Source organism: Carassius gibelio, chromosome A12 (assembly GCF_023724105.1).
Source record: "Carassius gibelio isolate Cgi1373 ecotype wild population from Czech Republic chromosome A12, carGib1.2-hapl.c, whole genome shotgun sequence".
NCBI lineage: Eukaryota > Metazoa > Chordata > Actinopteri > Cypriniformes > Cyprinidae > Carassius > Carassius gibelio.
Window position 1 is genome coordinate 16,503,732 of NC_068382.1, and position 25,391 is coordinate 16,529,122.

Genomic DNA, 25,391 nt, shown 5'->3' on the forward strand with positions numbered 1-25,391 from the left:
GAAGCAAAGCAATAAACTCACAGCTGTTTATGAAAATTTACAACTTTGTGATAGAACTTTATGTGTGTTTCTGCCAGTGGATTGGCTGACAGAGGTCACGTGAGCAGCTCTCTGTGAACATGAACTTTTTATGATTTCCCAAGTGGCTATAATGCAGCATTCTTTTGGTCAGGGCGCAGTCAGTAGCACCTCTGTCCGTAATGGTTTTTTTTAACGTTTTGTTGAAGCAGAGGGAAAGAAAAATTCTCCTGAGCTGGGCGAATTGTGTGCGTTAATATGGATGGAAAGCTCGACGTCACGTTAGTACGAAGCGTCTTTAGATTTTCACAGCCGCTTAGAGTGCAAGGGTCAAAATTCACCGAGGACCTTGGTTCATTCTTTTCTAATTTGTCAAGTTTTAGCTATGTCTGTTTTACCAGTGCATCCAATAATACGACGCGTGATCCTGTTTAAGCGACGAGTCTGCGGGATTGTTTTGGATCATTCTAGTGAAGCGATGATGGACGGGGAAGAAAAAGGTAGGACTGGACCTAGGCTTCTGTACTCTACTTATTCCAGCGATGGCATGATGCAAAGCGTTGCACACAGATTTACTTTCTAAATAACATTTTAGAACATGTCTTTTGTACCTATAGCATAACAAAAAAATAAAAGTTATATAAGAGAAGTAGCTTAGATAAGAACTGGCATGAACAGAAGTCTTCAGGGGCCGTGTGATGATCTAAAAAGATCGAAGATGATGTGTATCGAATCGCAGATATAGGCCTAATTGTGTGTTGACAATGAAAATGCTGGAAAATATATGCTTAAAAGGAAGAATTATATTATTTGTAAGATGTATTAGTATTGATTGCTAGATGACCGCTACATTCAAATAATTATATTAGATTTAGGCTACATTAACTTTGAGTAGTATTCATATCAGCATTAGTTTCTAAATAGCAAAGACATGCCTCATCTCTGTATCTGGATTACAGCACATGCATTCTGCATTTAAAGTGCTTTTTTATTAAAAAGTTAATTGTTGGTATTTCTGTCTATTGTTTTTCTGGTGGGTTTTTGATAATGTTTGCTTAAACCCATGACATTTTTAGTTTATCGGTGATGGGTTCATGTTTTGGACATATAAGACGATTATGCATCAAATGCATCAACAGTTTTCTTATTGATGTTGAGGGTCATTGTTTTGGGAAAACAAAAATGCAGTATTTAGTAGCACCTTTTTTTTTTGGACAATTTGGTTATTCTTAATCTGAATAACCTTATAAATGTTTGATCTGAAATCACAATAACACATGCAATTGTTCTGGTGAATCCCTGAAGAAGCACACCTTTTCTCAATTCTTGCTCTGTGATGTCATCTAGTGACGAGATTTGGTAACTGTGGTGAAATTCAGTGTTTGGGTGTTCTCTGCATGTGATCTGAATGACTCAAAGACCTCTAGCACCCTAGATACTGTGTTCAGCCAGAGTGTGTCTACAATGAGCAAGTAATCATATGCAGTTTGTGAATGGTTACTGCCTTTGGTGTAATTTTGAATGGTCTTTGCTAATCTTGATTATTTAACAGTATTTAATTTTTCTCTGCTCTTATTGACCTTGCACTGAAATTATGCGATGTCCTTGTTGATAAGCTTTCTTTCTTTCTTTCTTTCTTTCTTTCTTTCTTTCTTTCTTTCTTTCTTTCTTTCTTTCTTTCTTTCTTTCGGGTCAGTCGTTATTATATTAATATGCTATAATACGGAAAGAAAGAACGAGCTTTTTGTATTCAATTAGAGAGTAAGGACAAATTTAAATCATACATAGCATTAACATAATCTGACTTTTATTATTATTATAATTATTATAACGACAAAAGAATCATTGCAGTGGTAAGAATGAGGATGTCCCAGCCTCACAACAATAACGTCATCGTGTACTTACTGCAGCCTATCGATATTCAATAATACCTCTAAAGATCAATTTATATTAATTTACAACGCGAAATTGTGATTAATGTTAGCTTTTTTTCCTGAGAGGTTTCCCTTTGTCCTAACTAAAGGCTTAACTGTTATAGGCTACTTAACTATTTAAATTCAAAGAATGTTTAATTTATTTATTTCCTCCTATTATTTTGGTATTTCATCGACACTAAATATTTTTATAGAAATGTAAATCCGTTCTATAATCGTGTGACATAACTGACGTAGCATATTTCAAACAAGGGGACAACAAAAACAACATGGACTGGGCTGAAGTTAAATGTCAGTGATGATGTTGGTGGATGTTCTAGCCTATCTAATGGATTGATGTTGAATTTAAAATGTATCGTTTATCTATTTACAATGTATGCATTGTTTTTATTAATATGGGAAAATGTTTTTTTTTTTCATTATCATCTTATTTTCATGATGATATCATCAACAGTCTACGTTGCCTATGTTGCGCCTCTGCAGAAAATTGCACTGCATAGATAGTTTTTTTTTTTTTAGTTATGTCTAATTGTATAATTTATTTACTTATATTATTTTTTTTTAGCAAGAGAGGTCGCTGTGGCTATGTGTAAACATCTGTATTGTATTATTTAATAGATAAAGGTCAGTATAAGTTTGCATGAAAGTCCGTATGTGCTTCTCTGAAATTTCTCTCGTACACAGTTATGCTAGATGTCTGCATACAAATTGCAGTTGCATTGAATGAAGACAACGTCGAAATGAAAATGACGTGCAGTTGCAAACATAGGCCTATTTGATATTTGCAGCATGTTTCGATTGAGAAAATTTGAAAATGTGGAGGGAAAATTAACTATAAACAATTATTATATAAAGTAATTATTTTTTTTAATATTATTGCATTTTATATAGGCCTAGATTTTATTTGTTTTGTTCGGTAAGTAGAGAAAAACACTTCAGTCTGAGTGTTTTGATATACCCTGGGGATTCCATTCTGTGCAACAAGAGGGCCCCCGCCTTACGCGTTCTCCTGTAGTCAGAAGGGCTCAGGATTGGTCAGGCTCTGATCAGCTGGTCTGTTTCCCCGCGGTCTCAGATTGGCACTTCGCCACCTCCCTTCGGCTAAAACCAAATCTCTGAGAAAGTAATGGCAAAAACCACTTGGACTATAAAACACAACAAATCATAACACTCGGACAATAACACTGGCCACCCCATGAGTTCCTATTTCGTCAACTCAACTTTTCCCGTGTCTCTACCCGGAGGACAGGAGTCTTTCTTGGGTCAGATACCGCTCTATTCCTCTGGATATACAGATCCTTTAAGACATTATCCAAGCGCTACGTTCGGAGCTACCAATGTCCAGGACAAGGTTTACACCTCCTCGTATTATCAGCAAGCTGGGGGCGTTTTTGGGAGAAGCGGATCCACCAGTGCTTGTGACTACACAACAACACCCAACATTTACCGAACCGCTGACCGCTCGTGCGCTATCGGAGGTCTGGAAGACCCGCTGGTCCTAACCCAGGACCAGTGCAAGACGGACTGCACTGAGCAGGGTGCAGACAGATATTTTAACAGTGAAGACAAACCGTGTACCGCGGTTTACCCGTGGATGCAGAGGATGAACTCGTGTAATGGTAAGACACGTTTGCGATTTCGCTGTTTTTGCATGTCATACAAGTAGGGGCGTAATTTACATTACTTTCCAGTACGACTCTGTTAACAAATAAAAGAAGAGACATATGTAATGAGTAGACACACTGCACTCTTTAGAAAAAAGTTATACCCTGGCAAAATAAATTACCAATGGAGGCAGTCTACTAAATTAAGTTGCATCCTGAATATTGCGCTTTTAAGCAACCTGATGCGTAAATTCCTAAACGTTCTTATAATTAGACATTAGAGATAATCAACTGAATGTATCTCAGTAAGGTTTATTAATACAATATCTTAAAATAAATTTTCCACTCTCGCATGAAGACAATGCAGATGTCAAATCTGATGTCACTGCAGTAATAACAGTAGACTAATAATGATAATGATATGCTTTTATTCTTTTATTCTTCACGCTGACCTGTTTGTATGTTTACTGGAGGTTGATTTAGTGTGTCTTTACTCCACTTTTTTTCTTGACAGGAATGTCTGGCAGCACTGGCCGCAGGGGTCGTCAAACCTACACTCGGTTTCAGACTCTTGAACTGGAAAAGGAGTTCCACTTTAACAGATATTTGACCAGAAGACGAAGAATTGAAATATCGCACGCTCTGTGTTTGACGGAACGACAGATAAAGATATGGTTCCAGAACCGTAGAATGAAATGGAAAAAGGAGAATAAAGTGCTGAACTCCGTAAAGGTCAACGAAGAGGAGGATGATGGAAAGGCGGGATAAATGAGAAAAAGCAGCTTACGCCAAAAGCCCTAGAAACACTGTATATAACATGTAGCCTTTAGTTTTAATTAATAGCTAAGTACTGGTCTGTCCAACAAGAAAAAATCTACCCTAATAAGTGTTATGTTGACACAAAAAGCTTCAAGAGAAGACTATCTTTTTCATTAAAACAGGCGTCTGAATCACCTCTGTAAAGACGGTAAAAGATATGGGAGGTGCTTATATATTTTGCTCTATTTGGCATAAAGAAATTAGAAAAAAAAGGTTTCTTGCTGTTTGAACATTAATGACTATAATTTGAATTAAAAAATAAACTCAAAGTTTAAAACTTTGGGATTGGGATCAAAAGGTTTTACATTAAATATGTATTTAAATCCGTTCTGTGCTAGAAAAAGAAGAAAATTGGACATTTTGATGCTTAATTTATTGGGTCGTCACTTTTGTGTTTGTGTATGTGAATGCACTGAGAATAGCCTAATATCATACTTTGTTAGCAATGTCATTTTGTCAATAAAACTGATTGTTTAACAATGAATGTGGTTTATTTTTTCTTTATGTGTACTGGGCATCCTCTGTTGTATAACGAGGCAGACATTTCATAATCAGCCTTTGCGCTGGTGAAAGGCACTCTTCAAGACATAATATTTTATCTGATAGACATCTGTTATATATATATATATATATATATATATATATATATATATATATATATAGACAACTATATATAGGCCTATTTAAAATTTCCATCTTTTTACTCATTGAACATTGAAGCTGTGTTGCTGGTAAAATGGGCCAGTTTGATTGTATAATAATGTCCCCAGTTAAATTTTTTTGATCTTCATCTTGTTTTGGCGATTAAATTCTAGGTTGACTAACCTATATTAATAAGACAGATTCATATTACAGAATGACTAAAAGTCGCTGACTTAAAATTGAATTTTTACAAATAAATATTCACACTTTAATTTTAATTTCACACTTTATTTATCGTAAGTCTGTTAGGTAATACGACTTAGTTCTATGCAGTGAAAGTGTTGCAGAATTCTGCAGTAAAAAGGCTTCACGAAATGGGCAGGTGTTTGGTCATTTTACAGTTCTCCCAGTAGGTGACGCCCTCCGCTAACGTGGGATGTGGCGCGCGATGGGGAGGCACCATTGAGTCGAACCTAACGATCATCATTTCGTCATCATTTGTAACCATAGAGCATGAATTACCTCTCGAAGTCATCAGAGAGAATTTACGACTGGTCAACAAAGGCACGTGATGCCCTAACGCTCTCCCATATTTGGCCGCATACATGGCAAAAACGAAGTACAGTGCATTGCTATAATTCATTATTACATCATAAATTGTGCGGCGCTGGATTTTAACGACCAAGATCTACAAATCAAGACATTTTAAAACATCCAAATGAGCTCTTATTTTCTAAACTCGTTCTCAGGGCGCTATCCAAATGGGTCTGACTATCAGTTACTAAATTATGGTACTAACGGCGCTATGAACGCTTCTTACAGGGACTCCACCAGCATGCATTCCGGGTCTTTTGGTTACAACTACAATGGAATAGACCTTAGTGTAAATCGTCCCAACAATGGCCATTTCGGGGCAGCTGGAGATAATTCTCGCACTTTCCAAAATCCGGGTCAGGAGACCCAGTACAGACAGTCGAGCTGCTCGCTCTCGTCTCCAGATCCTCTGACTTGTGCCACCAGCGAGTCTCTGGAATTGAAGGGTTCCTCTCCTCCATCTGATCAGAGCACACCACCCGTCAACAGCAGACTTACCAACAGCACCAATCTCACCAGCAGCAACAGCACACATTTTGCGGACACAGACGAGACCAATGTCTCGTCCGAGACCGAGGATGGAGCACAGACCACCACCACCACACGTACCCAGAAGCAAGAATCTGTGGCGAGCTCGACTACAACACCTAACGACGGTCAAACTCCACAGATATTCCCATGGATGAGGAAGCTGCACATTAGCCATGGTATACACATCTCTATTATGTCTTATTTAGGCATGATACAATTAATTTTTTTTGATGATAATAGTTTATTAAAAGTTTAGGTTATGGGTGGATTAAATGCATGTTTTGTTAATAGCCTGCTAATGTTTGTCTTACAAAACAGCAATGCTTAGACGGACCATTAGTTTCACCTAAGTAGCTAAATAGAGTATAACCACTCTTTGGGAGGTGACTGCATGTAGAACTATTGTGCAGCAGTAAAGCCATAAAATGAAATGGAAATAAACTGCACGTCGCCTTGAATATAGAATCAGCCAGCAGTCCAACATCCAAAATGTACTGGATATTTAAGTCCATTTCCGTTTGATGGCTTGGTGATGTTTGCTTATTGTGTCTTTGCCCTTGCTTATGGCAGATATGACTGGACCTGATGGAAAACGGGCTCGAACAGCTTACACTCGCTACCAGACGCTCGAGCTGGAGAAAGAGTTCCATTTCAATAGATATCTCACGCGCAGGAGGAGAATAGAGATAGCTCACACTCTCTGCCTTTCAGAGAGGCAAATTAAAATCTGGTTCCAAAATCGCAGGATGAAATGGAAGAAAGACAATAAACTGAAAAGCATGAGTCTCGCTACAGCGGGGAGCGCATTTCAAAATTAATCATATAATTTCATATAATAATTGGAAAATTCGACTACTGTTACAGCGCTGCACCTTTCAGCTTGTTGATATCACCTGACGACGTGTGATTCCCCGTACAACTCAAAATGGTTTTGAATATTGTTATCATATATGCTAATCTAGTTACTATTGCCATAAAATGAGTGTGAATGTCAAGTGTGTCAAGTTTATACATTCGTGGAGGAAAGCATGTTCCATGTAAGCTATTCGTGCAACGTATTCTAGACCTGTTACAAAAATGATGTACAGTACAACTCGCACTACCTAGCTATTTTAAATGATGGTGTAAAAAAGAGAAACTTTTGTTGTATTCTTGAACTTGTATTGAAACGTCATGTATTCTTCACGCAACATGCTATATTCTTGTTATGTGCCGGGCTTTTTGAGTTCTCGTAGATGGTACCTGCGAGAAAAATTATCTTTTCGCACTTAAATTTGTGTACTGCAGCACAAGATTACTTTGGGCTCATAAGATGTCCTATGAAGAATGTCTTTATACAGTAGTGACCAATGTGTTATTTGTAGTGCACAACGTGAATTATGGACGTTCTGTGTTAAAAGTTGAATACATTTTTTTGTCATTGACATGTTGATGGTATCTCTGCCAATTTTTATCTTTCTTTTGTATTTGTATTTGTGTCTAAACTGAAAATGAATTGATCCAAAAAGAAAAATAAAGTTTACTCTCAGTCTCTGTTTGTCTGTAGGCCTGTTTGGTGAGTGGTCCTAATGTTGGACCATGCATAACTACTTCTCATTTTACCCACCAGTACATCGCATTTTTATTTTACACTTTAAGTAATTATTTTGCTCTTAAATGAAAGCTGTTAATGAGTCATATTGCCTACAATAAAACAAAGGATATTCCATTTAATTTTTGCTGCGCTCTGTGAGGACATTATGGATCTCGTTACAGAATAAAATGCCTTATAATATGGCAATATTCAAACTCAGCTCTTGTGTGTCACATCTCAACAATAACTCAACCCTTCAACTTACCTCGCAATGCTCAAAGCGGATGAACAAAACGATCTTTATAGGTTGTTTTAACAATCTGCATTATTGGTATGAAACACAACATACAAATCATCTACCCCGACTATTTTCTTCTGAAGTTCAGTCCATAACACCAACATGTAGCTCTTGGTAGCTCTAAAAAAGTCACGTGAGGTCGATAAAGTTAGTTTTATGGTTTTAGGGGGGTTGACAATGTGCTTCATAATTCACATTCTTGAATGTAACTGACTGTTTAACTGCTTCAGCGGGATTCTAAAGGTTGTGGGCAGCATGCGGAGTCATCTCAAACTGGACAGTCGTAATATCCCATGCTGACTTTTCTGTCAATAGAAATTTTCATAATATTTCTGCTGGATGTGAAACGAGAAGAAGTCTTCCCTCTAGTTCTCAAGTAAGTCTCTTCCTTAGATGGTCATTTAATAATGTTTTCAAAAAAGGATCACGCATTTCAGCCATAGACTATACAATTTCGTTCAAAGAATTATAAGTGTCAGATAATGCAGACAAGTTAGATTTATATATTACTCAATGATAAAAAATATATTTGTAAACTTTTGACTTGGACAAAAAAGAAAAACAATCATTATGTGTTGCTGCATATTTTTTAACAATAGGCCCAAGTGAAAGGTTGGACTGGCTGAATTTTGTATTTGCGAAGTTATGTATTTAGCGTGGATTATGGAATATATATCGTCCTCATATGTTATTGAATACCTAGCCTACAGAAATAGTTTTAAAGGTTCTCTCAGTTTTACAACATATACTTCACAGATGTCCAAAAGATGTAGACTGTGTAATGGTAGCTGAAAAATGACAGATACTTTTTTGTTCTACCCCCTTTGATGTGTTTGCCTTTTATTGTCTGGACTTTTGAAATAAGTGTAACATTTTGGAGATTAGATAATTAGGTTTGAGTTTTCTTTTAAAGAAGATATGGTGGATGTAAGGATGTAACTACAATTTGCTTGTGATAGAAACCTTTTTTTTTTCGATTCATAACTATTAAAGTCCCATTTTACCCCTAATGTGTTTTGCATATTGATAGGGGTAATCTGGGCGCTGTTCTCATCAATTATTCATTGGGAAGGGATCACTTCGAGGTCAGGAGACGAGAGTGGCACACATGCCTTCCCAGAGAAGCACAAGGGGTGCTTGCCAAATTGACTAGCTGGTAATCCTACGCAGTTATGGAATGCATTTTCGCTCAACAGTCAGTAGCTATACTGTCTAATTCTCCTAAAGGCAGTTTTTGTACTGAAACGAGAGGGACATACTTTGTTGGAAGAGTTGTACGTGCAAGTAAATTGATTAGTCGAGGCAACGCTAAAAAAATTAGATTTTTTTTTAAGTTATCCTACTATGAATACAGTTTTGCTTGAATCATAAATAAAACCCGGCTAATTTTGTTGTTGGTTAGATTGATGTAATGTTGCTCCATCACCAGCAGGGCCCGCCTCACACCGAGCTCCAGGTCTGTTCTTACTCATTCTGCAAGGCTGGACAGTCGGATTCAGTTATTTTCACGAGAACAACATTTAGGGAGACAAATTCTAAAAGCCACGAAAATGAAAAAAAAAAAAAAATATTCCAAAAATTGTTGGCCAGGTCAAAAGGTTTATATTTTATTCCTCTCTTGTGTTTGGTGTGTGATCCATGTCTACAATATTGTTAAATAGCATATTAAATAAACTATGAAGAAGGGTGAATCATAAAATAGCCACTAGACCAAAGTAAGGAAAAAACGACTAGTTTTATGGTAGAAATATTAATGGTGGAAATGTGAAAATATCAACGCTATCCTAATTATTAGAATATTGAAAACGAAAACAGTGCGGGGCAAGGTGAAGGATCAGAGTTCATTCTGAGGTCATGTTCTGTGATTGCTGGCACCATTCTCAGTTTGTTGCTATGGCAAAACATAAATTACAATTTGAACCAGTGACTGAAATCCAAGATATAAAATCCTTTGATGGATTTACATTTTCTGTTCGAAAGTAAAATATATAAATAACCATACAAGTAGCACACAGCTTATTTTATCTAGTCATTTAAAATATAATTTTTATATTTTTAATAAATATTTTTAATTGAACTGAATTCAAAAGGATTCTAGGTGAACATTTAATTAGTGGTCTGTACTCGTGCAATCCCACGTTCAGGAAGCACGAATCGAAGTGTGCAGCGGCAGGAAGCCTAATGAAGTTGATAAACGAGATTTCGCTTAAGGTAATCTTGAATTTTTCTTCTTTAATCGATCGTTATGCGCCCAAAAGGTTGTGTGATGTGTCCAGAGAAGCTGTTGGAAGGCTAGTCTTGCAGAGACACACACGAAATGAAAGTCCGAAAGAAAAAAACGATATGCTTTGCTCAATAGGCTACGTATATTCTTTACAAATGGATTTACAGTGTGAAAGTGTGTTTACTGGAGGCAAAGAAAATGTAAAGACAACGTGAAACAAGACGGGGACCACCATTTGTGCAAAACAGTGAGACACGTAGTAAGTTTTTATCTCATTACATGACCTTAGAATTTCATCCAACTACAAGAAACGAATCAGATTTGCGGAATAGCCTGTGCGTGTGTGTGTTTTTTTGACAGCTATTATTAATATAACGAAGATAGCCTAGATTCTATTGGTAGGGCGAAGTTTAATAATAATGCAGAGCTAAAGATATATTGAAGTATAATTAAATAAATGAAATGGGGATAATGCACAATGATGAAGCTACTGATGGTAAAAATGTGAAAAAAATCCTCCGTGTCGGTTGCTTAAGTATAGTTTTTTATTTTCCACAGATTCACAGTAAAAAGTAACGTTTGTTTGCTTAACAACACCGATGATGTCTGTCATCTATATATACCCTGTAGATCCGAATTTGTGTGAATACATAGTCGCAAATTCGTGTCTTAGGGAATATGTAGTTGACATAAACCCAACGCCATAGTGGAATAAGTGATGCACTTTTTTGTACTAAGTATACTGACTGCTATCTATCTATCTATCTATTGAAGACATGCTTTGAAAAATAAAAAATAAATAAACATGTGATGGTCTTGAAAATTAGACACCTGATGGCGCTGCATCATGTATAATTTGGTGACAAATGCTGTCCATACGACTACGTGCGAAATTTATTCAAATGTAACAATTCTGCAGGACCATTCACGTAAAAGTTTTGGTCACCCTTTTGTTTTGTATTTGTATTTCCCTTGTCCTCAGTGGCAGACAACTGGCCTACTTGTCTCTCTGTCTCTCTCTTAGACCACGCAAAAAAGCTGAATCACTCCTAACGCACAGTCTCTGTAACATTATGAAACAATTATATAACGATTCAAGAATAATAAAATAAACGACAATCTAAAATACTTGAGGATGTTTAAGTCGTTTGATAAACTTTTGTTGTGTTACTTTTTTATTACACCGTTTTATTATGCTGATTTTACTTTCTTTTATTTGTCTAGCAACAAGTATCCTACCTATCCCAATGAGGCTACCCTTTGAGGACACGTTTTCCACGTGTTTTTCATCAGGAGGACAGCAGAAGAAGGAACATGACAAGAAACAGGTAATTTTTACATCAGGAAATACTGTCAGGTGTCAGCTGAATTTACCTTTATTTTTAGATTATGAATAATGAGGAACTAGAAAGTCAGTCTATTGTAGTGCATGTTGTGTGGTTACTATTTTTGCAGAATATGTCGTCTTACTTGAATTGGCCTCTTTTTTCACTCTTTCGTTGATACAAAAAGGTATAGTTAATTCACGATGAATATTAAAGAAGAGGATGCAAAAAAAAAAAAAAAAACTGAAAAGATATTGGTTCCGCATCCCTTATTGGCCGTATCACGTGGTTCATTAAATAATTAATGAAGAGGCTGCAGACAGAGCAGAAAGGCAAAGCAGCCAATTCGTCAAGACTGCTTTTTCGCCGAGTTAACTTGTTTGAGTTTGGGCGAAAATTATTGGTGCATTTCCTTCGCAAGAAGCTATCCTCATTGCTATGAACAGTCAAGAGGGACAATCTGGAGCAACCGCACAGAATAATCACCACGCTTTGTGAGTAAACCTATATTTTAGATCTAAATGTTGTAGACACATACTGTAAGAAGCTGGGAGCGGTCTCCTAAAAAAACAAACATGTAGAGGCCAATACTGAGATACATATTTTTTTACTCTGCTCTATCATGAATAAAAAAATCATAAGTTTATTTCAATATTAGTGTATGGAAACAATTTATTATTCAGCCTGTCGCAATAACTAAAATAGATTACAAATGTAAGGAACTGTCCTTCTAACAAAAAAAAAAAAAATCTATTACAGAATAAATAGTTGTATGGGACATTTTCTTTAAGTAGCCTTAAAAGTTATTCTTATAATCTATGTTAGGAATTCAAGTTATTATTATTTTAATTTATTTATTTTATTGCAGGTTATATGTAGGCTATGCTCTTAAATATTTTATAAGGCTGTACTATTGTAACAGACTGCGCTCATATAGAAAGTTTGGATGATTAATGCAATGAAGCGGCCGTTACAATAAATTATATTGTAGTAGTCTGTACGTCACGGGTTAAGGACTGGTATAGACTATAAATGTTTAAGGTTGGATTTGGCTCGTCTGGTGGTGACTACACCCAGTTTAGGCCGTCTATGACGAACCCACCCAACAGTGACGTGAGCAAAGTAATGGAACACGATAGAGATCAACTTGAGAGATCAAAGGCCCCTGGACCTTTGGGGAATTGATCGCAGGATCGTCCAAAGCAGCGGCACTCTCTCATCTTCAACATCATTAATTACAATATCATGCACGAATAATTCAAAACAGATATCCCCTTTACAAGCTTTTTCAACAGATTCGAAAGATGTTAGCTGACATATTAAAGCATCTTAAACATTTTATGGTTCTTGTAAATTTGGTTGCAAAGGTACCTTCCAATCCAATCAGAATCAGGATAATTTCAGAATCAAGATAATACTTCTGCAGAGAAAACGTTTCAGTTGTCATCATAACCGTACTCTCTCTCTCTCTCTCTCTCTCTCTCTCTCTCTCTCTCTCTGTGTGTGTGTGTGTGTAAATATATATACAAGCTATAGCCTACATAAAAAAAATCATAGTCAGCAGCATCTATATCAGTATTTACATATATTTACACTTCCAATTTACAGGAGGTTTATGGTGAACGTCAATACCGCTTCAGAGCAGCATCCTGATCTTGCTTAATTTTTGTTTGTTTCGCAGTTCAGTTTATATCAATTGCTAACTCGACATCCTTCTGTGCCTCCATCAGCTTCTAATCCCCTTCCAGAAGAGGAAGTTATCCTTTCAGCAGTCTGATATGAATTTTAAAAATTGTATGCATATAGTATTTTTGTTTCGTATTGACGTGTTTTTTTTTTTTCTAAATTGTGTCTGATTATTGTTGGGTCACACTATCTTGTAGCTCAAAAGGGTTTTCTGCAATTTTTACCCGTAAATTTGATTAACTTGATCCTTTGGCTTGTATCTCTTATGGCTACCCCCTCCCATTTTGCGCTATTATCGTCATGTCATGGAAAGGTAAATAATTAGATTTAAATTCTACATATAGCCCAAAGAAGACATAACTCATATCCAATGACACTTACAGTAGGACTTCGGAGTGGAGCTGAAAATATACAATGATCAGTAGCTGTTGTTATCAGCAAGGTTTTTAATTATTATTATTTGTATGTTGTTGATTAGATTGAATCAGCCTGTACATTTACATAAAATATATTTAGTAGTAAATGATTTGTCCCTTGATTCCAGTTCTCCACGGAATCAAGATGCTGAAGAATAAGCTCACAGTTTGTGAATGGCGAAGGATCTGTCTGGATGATTAATCACCCTAGTACTTTGGCTAAGGTTCAAGACGAGTTCACTGGGCTTTGTGCGTTTTTCTGTACCCTTCCATTGTTTTTTCCAACTATCTCTTTCTTCGTTGTTTTTGTTTTTATGATCCCAGTTACGATAGAAATAAATACAGTGAAGTGCAGTTTCATATACCCATCATTTTCTTTTTTAAAATGCTTGTAATTTTTATTTTCCACAAGCACTGACGTCATTATATTGTTTAAGTGATTTTAAATGGTGATCTTGCTGTACATTCTGGGAAAAAATAGCATAATTCAAGAGCAACATTGTTTTGTTCTGCTTTGTGATTAACTATTTTACAAACGTTTTTTCTTGATGAATGAAGTATTCCCTTTTCTAATTGTCAAAAGAAAAAAAAAAGTATATATACCAGCAATACAAAAAGCAGATGCTTTAGAGAAGCATCTGGCTATTTTAATTTTGATACACAAAGAAATGTTCGACAGAATGAATTCAATTAGTTTTACCTTGGTGTACCTACCAGTTAAAAAAATAAAAAATACATAAAAAATTAAAAGGAGCACGTGTTCTCAAATAATTAAAATGTATTGTAAGTTTACTTATGAATCGTTGGATATTTTTATACAATTGTTTGTTTTATTGCATGTATTTATATTCTATTTTTAAAAATTTTCATGACCGAGTGTCAACTAAACTTGTTTAAAATATGCTATATTTTTAAATTGCATTTAGCCTATTTTAAGGCTGTGATTTGTTCACATTTAATAACACTGGATAGCCTACTTTTTTTTTTCTTTTTTTTTTTAGCTTTTATCACGAAGAAGAAAACAGACCATTCTTTTGTCAGCAGCACAGTAAGAATCTGATTTCTGGTAGTGCGTGCTCCACAAAAGAGACACTATTCATATCTTTTTTCCTTTTCGTTGCATGATGGATTCATGTTCCCTGACTCACACCGTGTTTCTCTGACCCTGCAGGTCATCTTCCAGCGGGCCCCCGGACCCACACTGTCACATGACACGAGAGGCCAGAGTTTTGCTGAACCCCCAGAAAGGACCAACATAGCATAACTGATGAAAGCCGTCCAGAAAATGCAAATAACGAACGAACAACAAGAACGTCTGACTCACAATGTCGCGGAACTATTTGTAACAAAGTTGTTATGCATCTGAACTTCATAACAAAATGCGTCATCCCAAACATATTTGGTCAGCGACCGCAAGACCAACTTTAGGAATACTGAACGAGGTAAAGAGGACGTTATAACAAGGGGGAAATGTAGTCTGCACCATCCTAAATCAAGATAGTAACTCATCAGTTTCTTTCTGCAAACTATACTACCGGAGATAACTTAAGCAATCAGCAAGTTCACTGTATCACCAGCCCATATTTCAAGAGGAGCACGACGTTATCTGGAGGTGAGTAAATACACTTTAGAATCTCAATTATATTACCAGTAGCCTAACATAAATAACGATTTGTTTTATTTATTTTTTTAGAATTTAGGTAAAAGAATTGTTAGCTAAAATAATATCAATAGCCTATGTAAAATATACAGCTATTAAAATAATACAATATTTATTAAAGTATTGATGATGCAAATGTTATCCAAATGTAGAGTAATACATTTCATATATGCTCTTTAACAGCGCAGGAGCGACAAGAACCCCCCGTTGGGATTCAATGCATCAAAAAGAGCACGTAGGCTACTGCTTTACACAAGTGACCAGTCTGAGAAGTTCCACTTCTGACCCTAGTTGTGCAGGCGGAGACGTGTCGAAATGTTCGGTTTACTTAAACTTAAATCTGGTTTCAGAACCGGAGGATGAGAAAAAAAAGACTGTAGGCTGAAAATAATATGTCTCTCTTAGTTGGACAATCTCTGACCAACACCCACACCACCGTCTTGAGTGAAGCTTGAAGAGATTTATGCATGCATGGCATCTACAGTGCCTCAAGTGAAACGTGCTTGCGCAAATATGACTGGAGAAGAATAACTGAGTATCCAGTCTTTATACATTAATGGCATTCTCTGTCTCTTTTGGACAATTTCAATAAAAATATTCTTGTTCCCAGAGCGCAGTTTATAATACCCCCCCCCCCCCCCCCCCCCAATGATTAAATGCCACTTTCATGTAATAGTTCCAAAATGAATGTTTAATGGTAAATAAGCATTATAATAAAGTAGTTGATTAATTGAATAAAGTTACGATGGTTAACAAATGTGTAAAATTATTTTGTGAAAATTAATAGCCGAATTTGACATTTTAGTGCGTAGGCAATTCGTTTTATTTATTTATTGCTTCTCTCTATTTTAATTCGAAATTATATCAGTTTAGGCTATCTGTGACCATTTACAACTATTATTAATAATTTTCTGTATTCGAATGGAGAATGTCTGTCACTTGTATTAAAAATGATGGTTTTAGGTTTAACTAAAATCGAATTAAACTACACTCGTATCATTAGATTTTAGGAAAGAATCCTAATTAGAAACCAAAGACACGTTTCCCAAACTCCCTCTGTCACATGAACTTATGTTAATGGAAGATTATATCTAAGCACTATTTTAAAAAGTATGGTGCTCCACTATATCTCTAGAGAGAGATAAAGCTAATCTCAGGCAATTGGTGTATATGGGGGTACATTCATTCAGTTAATTTAGGAACTTAGATTCGAAAATAGTAGCCTATAAGAAACTCTCTGGAAAACAGAAAACTCAAAATCTGACTATATTTCAAGTAAATGGTGTAAGTTATTATGCATATGATGCATTTTTAAGGCCTGTTTATTAACTCCACTTCTCCACGCCGTCATGAATAAACCATAAATTCGTTGTTATAACTGTTGTGCTCGCCTTAATTCACATTAGACCTACATTGGGAGTAGATTATATCAGATTGATGGGTGGATTCGATTGATGTGTTTGTCATGTAAATACGAATCGTTTGATGGACACCTGCAACGCCCAGAGTGCTACCGCAGGACGCACACTATTGGTGCAAAATGGGTCACATGATCTGTCACTTAACTGATATGAGCTTGGATAGAACTTTGTGTGGTTTGACATACTGCTTAGAGGTTGTAGGGGCATTGGGACCACACATCAGCCTATATTGACCCTGCTTAATCAATTTTGCTTGGTCAGTCAACAATGAATTCCTACTTAGATTATACGATTTATAACCGTGCTAACACTTATAGTTCTAAGGTTGGATGTTTTCCTATGGAGCAAGAATACTTGCCAAGTGCTTGTGCAAGTACAAATAGTCACATTACCGAAGGACGGCAAGTCGGAGGGAACACTTTTACAACCGCACCGCACGAAACTCACGGCACAAATTACGCACAACTTCATTCGCAGCAATATCACATCAATATGGACATGGGGAAAACTGGACACACCAATTTTTGCAAGCAAACCCGACTTCCTCACTCGGACTATGGACATCAACACGTTCTCACTCAAGCAGATGACCACATGCGTCTTCAGTCCCCTGTTTTTTCTGTCGTGAACATGGGAGCCAACATGGGGACACACAGTGAATCTAACTGCAGGCCTGGCTCGGTCTCTGCAGACCATTATCAGTCTTATCCCTTCGGAGAACACGAACCACACGGTTATGGTTCGTTAAGCAAGTACCAGGTCTCCCCTGACAGTGACAGCGACTCCAAGAGGAACATCAAACAAGCTCCAACGTTTGACTGGATGAAAGTCAAGAGGAATCCTCCTAAAACAGGTGAGCTATGTCTAATTGCAACGGCTACTGTAAAAATTAAAGTACGTTATATTTAAAAAGATTTCAAATGAGGTTTCTAATCTGTCTCTTTTGTTCATAATTCTGTCTCTTTCAGTTAAAGTCGCCGAATATGGGATCCACGGACAGCAGAACATTATACGCACCAATTTCACCACCAAGCAGCTCACGGAACTTGAGAAGGAGTTCCACTTCAACAAGTACCTGACCAGGGCGCGCAGACTGGAAGTGGCCGCCACCCTCGAACTGAACGAAACGCAGGTTAAAATTTGGTTTCAGAATCGCAGAATGAAACAGAAGAAGCGCGAGAAGGAAGGAACAGCCCCGGTAATTAAACGTGTGTCTCTTTGCTCTGCTGGTCAAAGCGCAGACAACTCAAACAGCTCATCCCCGGGTGCTTCGCCTGCCTCAGACTCTTCCACTGCTGTTTGATGATTACGTGCCTTCGTGGCAAACGAACTATTTCATCATTGTGATGTGGAAAACTTCTTAAATTATTCTGCTGTCTTAAAGCATAAAGTATGCGTTAGCATGTGCACGTGTTAAATACATAACGCAAAATAATCAATTTTGCTGCATTAGAGCTACTGAATTCATGGTTCAAAATCCATTAACAGGGTAGGCTATATTCTTATTAGTCCAAAAGTTTTTTTTTTGTCATCAGGTTGATATCCTTTTTTGCACTACTGATTAATTCCTTTGTTGAAAGAGCAAAAAAATAATAATAAAAAAGGTGAAAAATACATGTTTACCTATAGAAAACAATCTGGTCTGTGACTTTCTGAAACATGTTTGTGGATTTAATCCAATTTCAATCAGTTTATTGATTATTTAAAAGGCTCTTCATGATGTTGGTATGATTGTGTCCTTTGTCAGAGGATGTTTCAATACAATGGAGCTAATTTAAATCGGTGTTGCTCCAGTCTGTATAGTTTGACAAGAGGAATGTTGCATTACACACCAGGTGGCTTCCTATGACCTTTTCACCTTTTTGTGCCTACAGGCTCTCTAAACATGTAAACACTCCTTGGTGCTCAGAATAACACTCACTGACTAGATTGGAGGTTTCAGTCCTACTTGGCATAGCACAACAATACTGCAGGTTAAGAAAGGATAAGACACTTTCTAACTCCAAGATAATTCATAAGGCCCCTTTCATTTCATGTGTAAATTGCTTAATCAAGGGCATAAAGAAGAGTGATAGAGATTGAAAAAAACTCGGTAGATTATAATAATGTACTGAGAAATAAAACCAATGCATTTGCTTGCATAAACAGTTTGCTGTAAAACTGTATATATATTTTTTTATTTAATGTTTTTTTTTTTGGGGGGGGGGGGGGGGGTCATCAGATTTAGAATGTATGTAAAGAGGTGATCAGTTACAGGGGGGGAATATTTAACCTTAGATACTATTTCCATTTGCCTCTATTCTTCTAGAAAGTTTGCATGGACTCAACAACTCTGATCACCTGATGGACTGCTCCAATATTTACCCAGGGTGTTGGGTTTGCACAGTATTTGCCCCAACAGCCATGCACTGTCAGCACCCTCTCCTCTGACCAGGTTCACTCAGAGTTCAGGCCTAAATTAATTCACAAACCATTGGCTTGTCCAGCAGGGGATGAGAAGAGGTCAATCAGAGTGTTATCTCTCTCCAAAATGAATTATTTGCTATAAACTGTAAATTGAATTGAATTTCTAATAGAAATTACATTTTAAATAAATTGAACAAAACTGCTATTGAGGTTTAGATATTAGTTCAAGAGAAAAAGGTCACTGATCAGTTTCACTTAAATACAGGAGAAATCTGGACAGAATGTTGAAACCTGCATATATTTAATTTTACGTTTATGCTTTAAGATGTATTCAAACACCTTTAACGTTTCACACATTATCACAGTTCATTCACTATAGTTTAGAAAATGTAAATAAAATATGACAAGTTAAACTGTGTCAGAACAAATTCATCTTGATTATGTCAGACAACAATTAAGCAAAACATGGTCAGGTTAAAGTATCTGAATAATTTTTGGTGCCAAATTTCTTTAATCAATTTTACTTGTAGTCTACTGTATAAATCATTTTTGGGTATAATATGTCACAGTTTACTTTATTTTGCTGCCCTCACTACATAAATGCACTACAGTGTCCTGCACCCACTAGTAAAAAACATCTGAATAATTTTTGGTTTGACTCTATATTGTAGTATGCACAATTTTAGTTAAATCCATCCAAAGACAGTCAAACTAACTAAAATGACACACATTGTGTTAAACACATGATGCTGATTAAAAACATCTTTATTCATTTCATTCATTCCATGTATGAAAATTCATAAATATACAATAATGACACAAACACCAATGTTAAAACGACCATGCAAATTATTATTATTATTATTATTCATTTTATTTTTTTTGAAAATCCATTCAAATATATCAGTTAGTCAGCCAGAATGGGAAAAAAAAGGTACAATGTTGCATGCTTAAAGTTATTAAGTATCTTGTGTTTGTTGCTTGTTCTTTTTGGGTTGTGTGGATCTGGGCTCCTACTGGGTCTCCCATCTGTGGGCATCAGTGGAAGAGACAGATGTTCAGTCTGCCCGGAGGAGGAGGCTGTTTTTCACCAGGTTGTCAATATGCAGAAAAAGGCTCACACTGCAGAATGTGGGGCAAGAGGAGCAGTCCAGAGATCCCAGAGAACTAAGACAAGATAAAAATAGCATTCTCAAACAATAATATGTAGGAAATAATATGTGTGGAAAGAAAGACAGGGAGAGAGAAAATAGATGTGCATCTGGGAAAGAGGCAGTCAGCAATAGTCATCAGAAAGTTGGTAATTTTGTGAAATAGTGGAGTGAATGTTTTTAAGATTACATCAGGTAAGATTGGCAAATATGCACTAGATGCACTTTAAATACTGATAAATGATGGCACAGTATTGCATATCACTTTGCTGGCAAAATGCACTTAGTGAAAATATTTATAGATATATAAATCTCCCTGCAAAGACAATATATTCAAAAACCATTGAAAAGTTTAGGGTCAGTAAGATTTTTTTAAAAGACTTTTCTGTTTCTTTCATTCAGCAATGATGCATTAAATTGATGAAAGTGACAGTAAAGACATTTATAATATTACAAATGATGTCAATGTTTTTATTTAATTATTTTTTTTACTTTCCATTCACACTTAATCCTGAACAAAAAAATCCTGCACAACTGTTTTTCAGCATTGATAATAATAAAAATGTTTCTTGAGCACAAAATCAGCCTATTAGAATAATTTCTATAGGGTCATGTGACAGTGAAGACTGGAGTAATGGCTGCTGAAGTTTGCCATTACATGAATAAATTATATTTCACAATATATTAAACAAAAAAAAAACAAAAAAACAACAACAGTTACCTCAAGTACTCAATAAAATGCAATGAGGTAAAAAGGTGAAATTTCATATTTAAAATTCATTGACAGAAATCACATAGACAGGAACACCGCCTTTGCTGTCAGGTCACTTTTTAAGGTGATGTTTAGGGCAGATCTAAAGCTTGCAAGGTATAAACTCTCCCTGCTGGGTCTGCTTGTCAGAGGGTCTTTTACAAATCAAATGCCTGGCTTGACTTCCTGACTCTTGTTCAAGTCTCCCTGAAGCACGTCACTCTGCTGGGTTGCGTGACCTCAAAGAGATAAAAAGAATACTGTATACACTATTCATAGGTTTGAAACATTTTATATGTCTTCTTGTATTTCACAGACATACAGTCAACAAATAAGACAGTGGCCACATGCATAGCCACATCCTCTCTGTGAAAACAGGAAGAACAGGAAGTCTTCCTCTTGCACTCTCCACACAGACCCGACTGACCCTCCCCCTCTCGCTCAATCGTATCCATGTCCCCGCGAGGCCATATAATCAGTCCACCGCCTTATTAGCTGAGTAACCGAGAGGGAAAGCTTCAAAAAACCTGCAGCACACTAGCTGGGCTTTTGCCAGCAAGCAACCAACAGATATTGGCCCAGGGAGTGTAAAAGCAAACACGTGCAAGATTTTTTATAGTATAACACTGATTAGATTATGAAAGAGAGAAGTGAAGTTATTGCACCTGCTCAGAAAGGGCGATTTGGAAAATTGCCAGTTACTCTCAAAACCAACACTACAGTGTTTTTGTCATAATTGAATCAAACAATTTTTTTCAATCGGACAAATTTCCTGCATGTGGTTTTGTTTGTAGAGATCTTAAAGCTTGGCAAAGTGTAACCAGGGCTCCGTCACTCATATGATTTAGAGAGGCGAGTAGAGCGCGCCAGAGGGAGACAAATGAAAGCTGACAGTTCATTTTATCAGTGACAGATCGTTGATCTCATGGACTGCCTCCCTGCTCTCTTTCAGAAGGTGGTGAAGGTTGAATATTAGTGGATTCTGATACAACCAACCGCCCCCTTCTGAATCCCAAAGGCTTTATATTCCAGCCAGCAGAATATGAGTGCAGCATGACACACTGAAGCTACAGTAATATTGGCCGTAATTATGTTTTAAAGAATGAACACAAAAATGAAAGTTCTGTCAATATTTACTCATCTACATGTTGTTCCAAACCTGTGTGACTTTATTTGTTCTTTTCAACACAAAATAAAATAAATTAATATTTTAACTGTTTTTGACTGTGTTATAAAAGTCAGCTCCGAAACAGCATCAGACCCCACTGATGTTCATTGTGTGAAAAAATAAATAAATTAATATATATTTTTTTCCAAATCATCTTTTTTTTAATTCAACAGAAAATAAGAAAAGCATGCACGTTTAGAGCAACACAAGGATGACAATTTTGGGGGTGAACTAACCCTTTAAGCATATGCAAATAAATTTTGATTTCTCTGAAAAATTATCATTTCAACCTTTTTCGGCTCAGAGGTTCACAGAACTATTAATTTCAGCAGTTTCGAATGGTCCTATACAAATTAGCCTTTAGCATAATTGAAAACTAAATTTATTCTACTCAAGAGCTGTAGTGAAAAATGTTCTTCTAAGTTCATGATTGACATGTGGGTGTTGACACACACTGATACCATGGAAAGTTTTTGACAAACTGTACTTTCCCCCAATCTACTTTGGAAAAATGTACCACACGGGTCCTTAAACACCCACAAAACAGCTTCTAAGTGCTGCCTGTAAGTATCTTGTGCATGTGTGGGGAGGTTATTAGGAGCAAGGAGCAGAACTGAGTTCAAAGGGTCAAACCAGCGACAGAGATGAGCCCAAGGCTTTGCATGGGCAGAACTGTTTTCATACCATTTAACAGAAAAGGCATTATAAGCCAATTGATAGTAATTAAATCTCATAATGGAAAAGACGACAAACTCCATATCAAAACTTAATATTGACCCCCGGTCTCTCGAGGGGTGTGTGATGCTGGAGTGTGATTTCTGTCAGGTTGAGGGTGGACTCTCAGATGACAGTTTTGCCCCTCCCCCAAGTGAAACGCAAATGAAAAGGAATGCAGAGATAAAAAAGCCTGTGTTCCCAGATAAGGGGACAGAAGAAAGGAGTAGGCGAATGCTAAAAGAGCTCTCTTGGGGAGATGAGAGGCGCTGATGGCAGTGTTGGTGGTAGGAGATCATAGCAGGTTCCTCTCATCAGCCCAGGCCTGTGTTTGATACTGGGTCTTTGTTGCTCTTTCAGCTGTTCATTGTTGGGAGGTGTAATCCCGGGCGGATTACAAAGGCAAGATCCTTTCATATGGCTGTGCCCAGCAGGCAGGAGGGCCACGCTCTTTCCTCTATCTACCTTCACAACAGGGCCATAGCTGCAGGGACAGTGACGCGGGGGTCATTCGGTCAAGTCCTCTCCTTGGAATTCGGCTCCCCCTTATACATTCAGATGTTTTTCTTTCAGTATCTCCCTCCATCCTGTACCTGTGCACAACGTCTTACACCTAACTAACTGACAAATACCACAAAATACTGAATATGAGTTGTAAAACTTCCACAAAGTTTTTGTTTTTTTGTTTTTTTTAGATTATCAGTGATGCTGTATCATAGATTTTGCTTTGAACAAACTCCAGACCCTATTAAATGAAACCCAAAGTATTATGTACATAACTCACTGTGTGCCTTAAATTGTGTCTTGTTTGTATTTATTAGTAAAACTGTACTTTTCCAAACAGCTAAATGGATGATAAAGGTGGGATTAGAAGGTGGAAAATAGACTTTTACTGAAGGAAAAACTAAAGCCAAAGGGGATAAGAAAATGTGATATTAAATAGTCTTGAGTTAGCTCTTTTGAACCGGACAGAACGCGACCAAGCAATGCCACAGCAAACAAACAGCAATGCTCTGGTAACATCCACAACAACATACCATTGTGGCAACCACTTTTGCAATCATCATTAAAAAAAAAATTCTATAGGCTATTGCATTTGGTCTTCAAGGCAAGGTTTGTGTTAATATTGTATAAAGTTCCCTATAGGGTAAAAGATTCATTTGATTTTTTTTTTCTCCAAATACATTAAATAACAGGAAAATACACAGTTAGTACTTAACTTGTTTGTCACTATGCAAAATGATCCATAAAGTCATCATGTGCAATGATGATTTTGAAGAAATTAGATCTAACATGTTGACTGCATATTTATTTAGCTAATGAGAATCCCTTTAATGGTCATATATAATTTGAGACACAAAAAAAAAGAAAAGAAAAAAAAAACTAAATCTAAACTCCCCCTTAAAATTTAAAAAGTTACATTATGTCTATCTTTTTTAAATTATTGAATTCCTTCTTCTCTGGTTATATATATATATATATATATATATATATATATATATATATATATATATATATATATATATATATATAAAACCATAAATGTAATTAAAATAAAATACCCTTGCTCTGATTAAATTCCGTTATTAATGTAATAACTTTAATGTAAAGATGAGATTGTGCTGCCCCAATGTGATGCAGTCCTTTGTCTTTCACATGCATTAAGTGCTCTCTCAGCATCAAACTGCTGATCCAGAAACCTTGCCAACAATTGTGAAAGGTAAGCAAAAGATTTTGTGATATGATGCAAATGAATCAGAGAGACTGCACTGCATGAACAAGAGTCATTCAAGTAAGGAAGTGTATAGGGCAGACCGGGTGTTATACAAGACATCACAGTTTACAATAACCAGTTTAACCAACAAAAATTAATTGCAGGGGGGAAATCTTATCACAATAAAAATATGAAATAATAGCCTATTAATGAAATCATAAATGTTTTTCTTAGTAACGAGGAAGGCTAGGTTGTGACAACAGCACTATTTAATACTAATTCAGTTCAGGGTGAGTAGCAGATTTAAAAAGTAACGTTACTTTAATTTGTTGCTCACAAAAATCAATCAACGCTACCGGTTGCAGATGTGCTACGATGGGCTGTCCCATTTCAAAAACAGAGTGAAGTCGTAAACATTAGCATAAAATTGTAACAGGCTATTTCAGTAGACGCACATGACCCGAGCAACGATCATTTAAACAAACTAAGATTCGTAGGCCTAGCTTATATAAACATTGTAAGTCTTTCAAAGTGTAGATATCATGACCACTAGCAGCACATATAGACCGCTGATGGTAAAGTCATGATCGATGGTCATGATAAGAGAAGTGGTTACGGCCAACAACTATGAGATTATTTTTTTTTTTTAAGTTTTTTAAAAACCTAAAGCAATGATAGCAGATTGAAAACTGTGTACTTCATAGTATTTTAACTTGGTGGTGGGTGGTGTAAAATTTTTAAT

The 25,391-nt window shown here is 36.4% G+C and overlaps 3 protein-coding genes across 6 annotated transcripts; all 3 read left to right on the top strand.

The window, feature by feature from the left end:
* Window positions 1–154: 154 nt before the first annotated feature.
* Window positions 155–18,852, top strand: LOC128025314 (homeobox protein Hox-B1b). 4 transcript variants are annotated; one of them, XM_052611552.1, is made up of 5 exons: window positions 155–518; window positions 11,462–11,565; window positions 14,836–15,276; window positions 15,508–17,598; window positions 17,714–18,852. In XM_052611552.1, exons 4-5 carry the CDS (start codon window positions 17,013–17,015, stop codon window positions 18,046–18,048), a joined length of 921 nt encoding a protein of 306 aa, XP_052467512.1. In that variant the 5' UTR covers window positions 155–518; window positions 11,462–11,565; window positions 14,836–15,276; window positions 15,508–17,012; the 3' UTR covers window positions 18,049–18,852. The 4 variants fall into 4 exon arrangements, with proteins under 4 accessions (XP_052467512.1, XP_052467511.1, XP_052467510.1 ...); XM_052611551.1 differs by having other exon boundaries at window positions 156–518; window positions 15,513–17,598; window positions 17,714–18,847; XM_052611550.1 differs by lacking the exon at window positions 11,462–11,565 and having other exon boundaries at window positions 156–518; window positions 17,714–18,847.
* Window positions 2,482–4,808, top strand: LOC128025320 (homeobox protein Hox-B6b-like). Its single transcript, XM_052611559.1, has 2 exons — window positions 2,482–3,571; window positions 4,071–4,808. Exons 1-2 carry the CDS (start codon window positions 3,148–3,150, stop codon window positions 4,322–4,324), a joined length of 678 nt encoding a protein of 225 aa, XP_052467519.1. The 5' UTR covers window positions 2,482–3,147; the 3' UTR covers window positions 4,325–4,808.
* Window positions 5,135–7,673, top strand: LOC128025315 (homeobox protein Hox-B5b-like). Its single transcript, XM_052611553.1, has 2 exons — window positions 5,135–6,318; window positions 6,713–7,673. The coding sequence occupies exons 1-2, from the start codon at window positions 5,736–5,738 to the stop codon at window positions 6,958–6,960; spliced, it is 831 nt and encodes a 276-aa protein (XP_052467513.1). The 5' UTR covers window positions 5,135–5,735; the 3' UTR covers window positions 6,961–7,673.
* Window positions 18,853–25,391: the final 6,539 nt, after the last annotated feature.

Bases quoted from the DNA above. Each gene is read 5' to 3' on its own strand.
- LOC128025320 (XM_052611559.1), top strand. From the start codon at position 3,148: ATGAGTTCCTATTTCGTCAACTCAACTTTTCCCGTGTCTCTACCCGGA. The intron at 3,572-4,070 runs GTAAGACACGTT...TTTTCTTGACAG, and splicing joins GAGGATGAACTCGTGTAATG to GAATGTCTGGCAGCACTGGC.
- LOC128025314 (XM_052611552.1), top strand. From the start codon at position 17,013: ATGAATTCCTACTTAGATTATACGATTTATAACCGTGCTAACACTTAT. The intron at 17,599-17,713 runs GTGAGCTATGTC...TGTCTCTTTCAG, and splicing joins GAGGAATCCTCCTAAAACAG to TTAAAGTCGCCGAATATGGG.
- LOC128025315 (XM_052611553.1), top strand. From the start codon at position 5,736: ATGAGCTCTTATTTTCTAAACTCGTTCTCAGGGCGCTATCCAAATGGG. The intron at 6,319-6,712 runs GTATACACATCT...TGCTTATGGCAG, and splicing joins GAAGCTGCACATTAGCCATG to ATATGACTGGACCTGATGGA.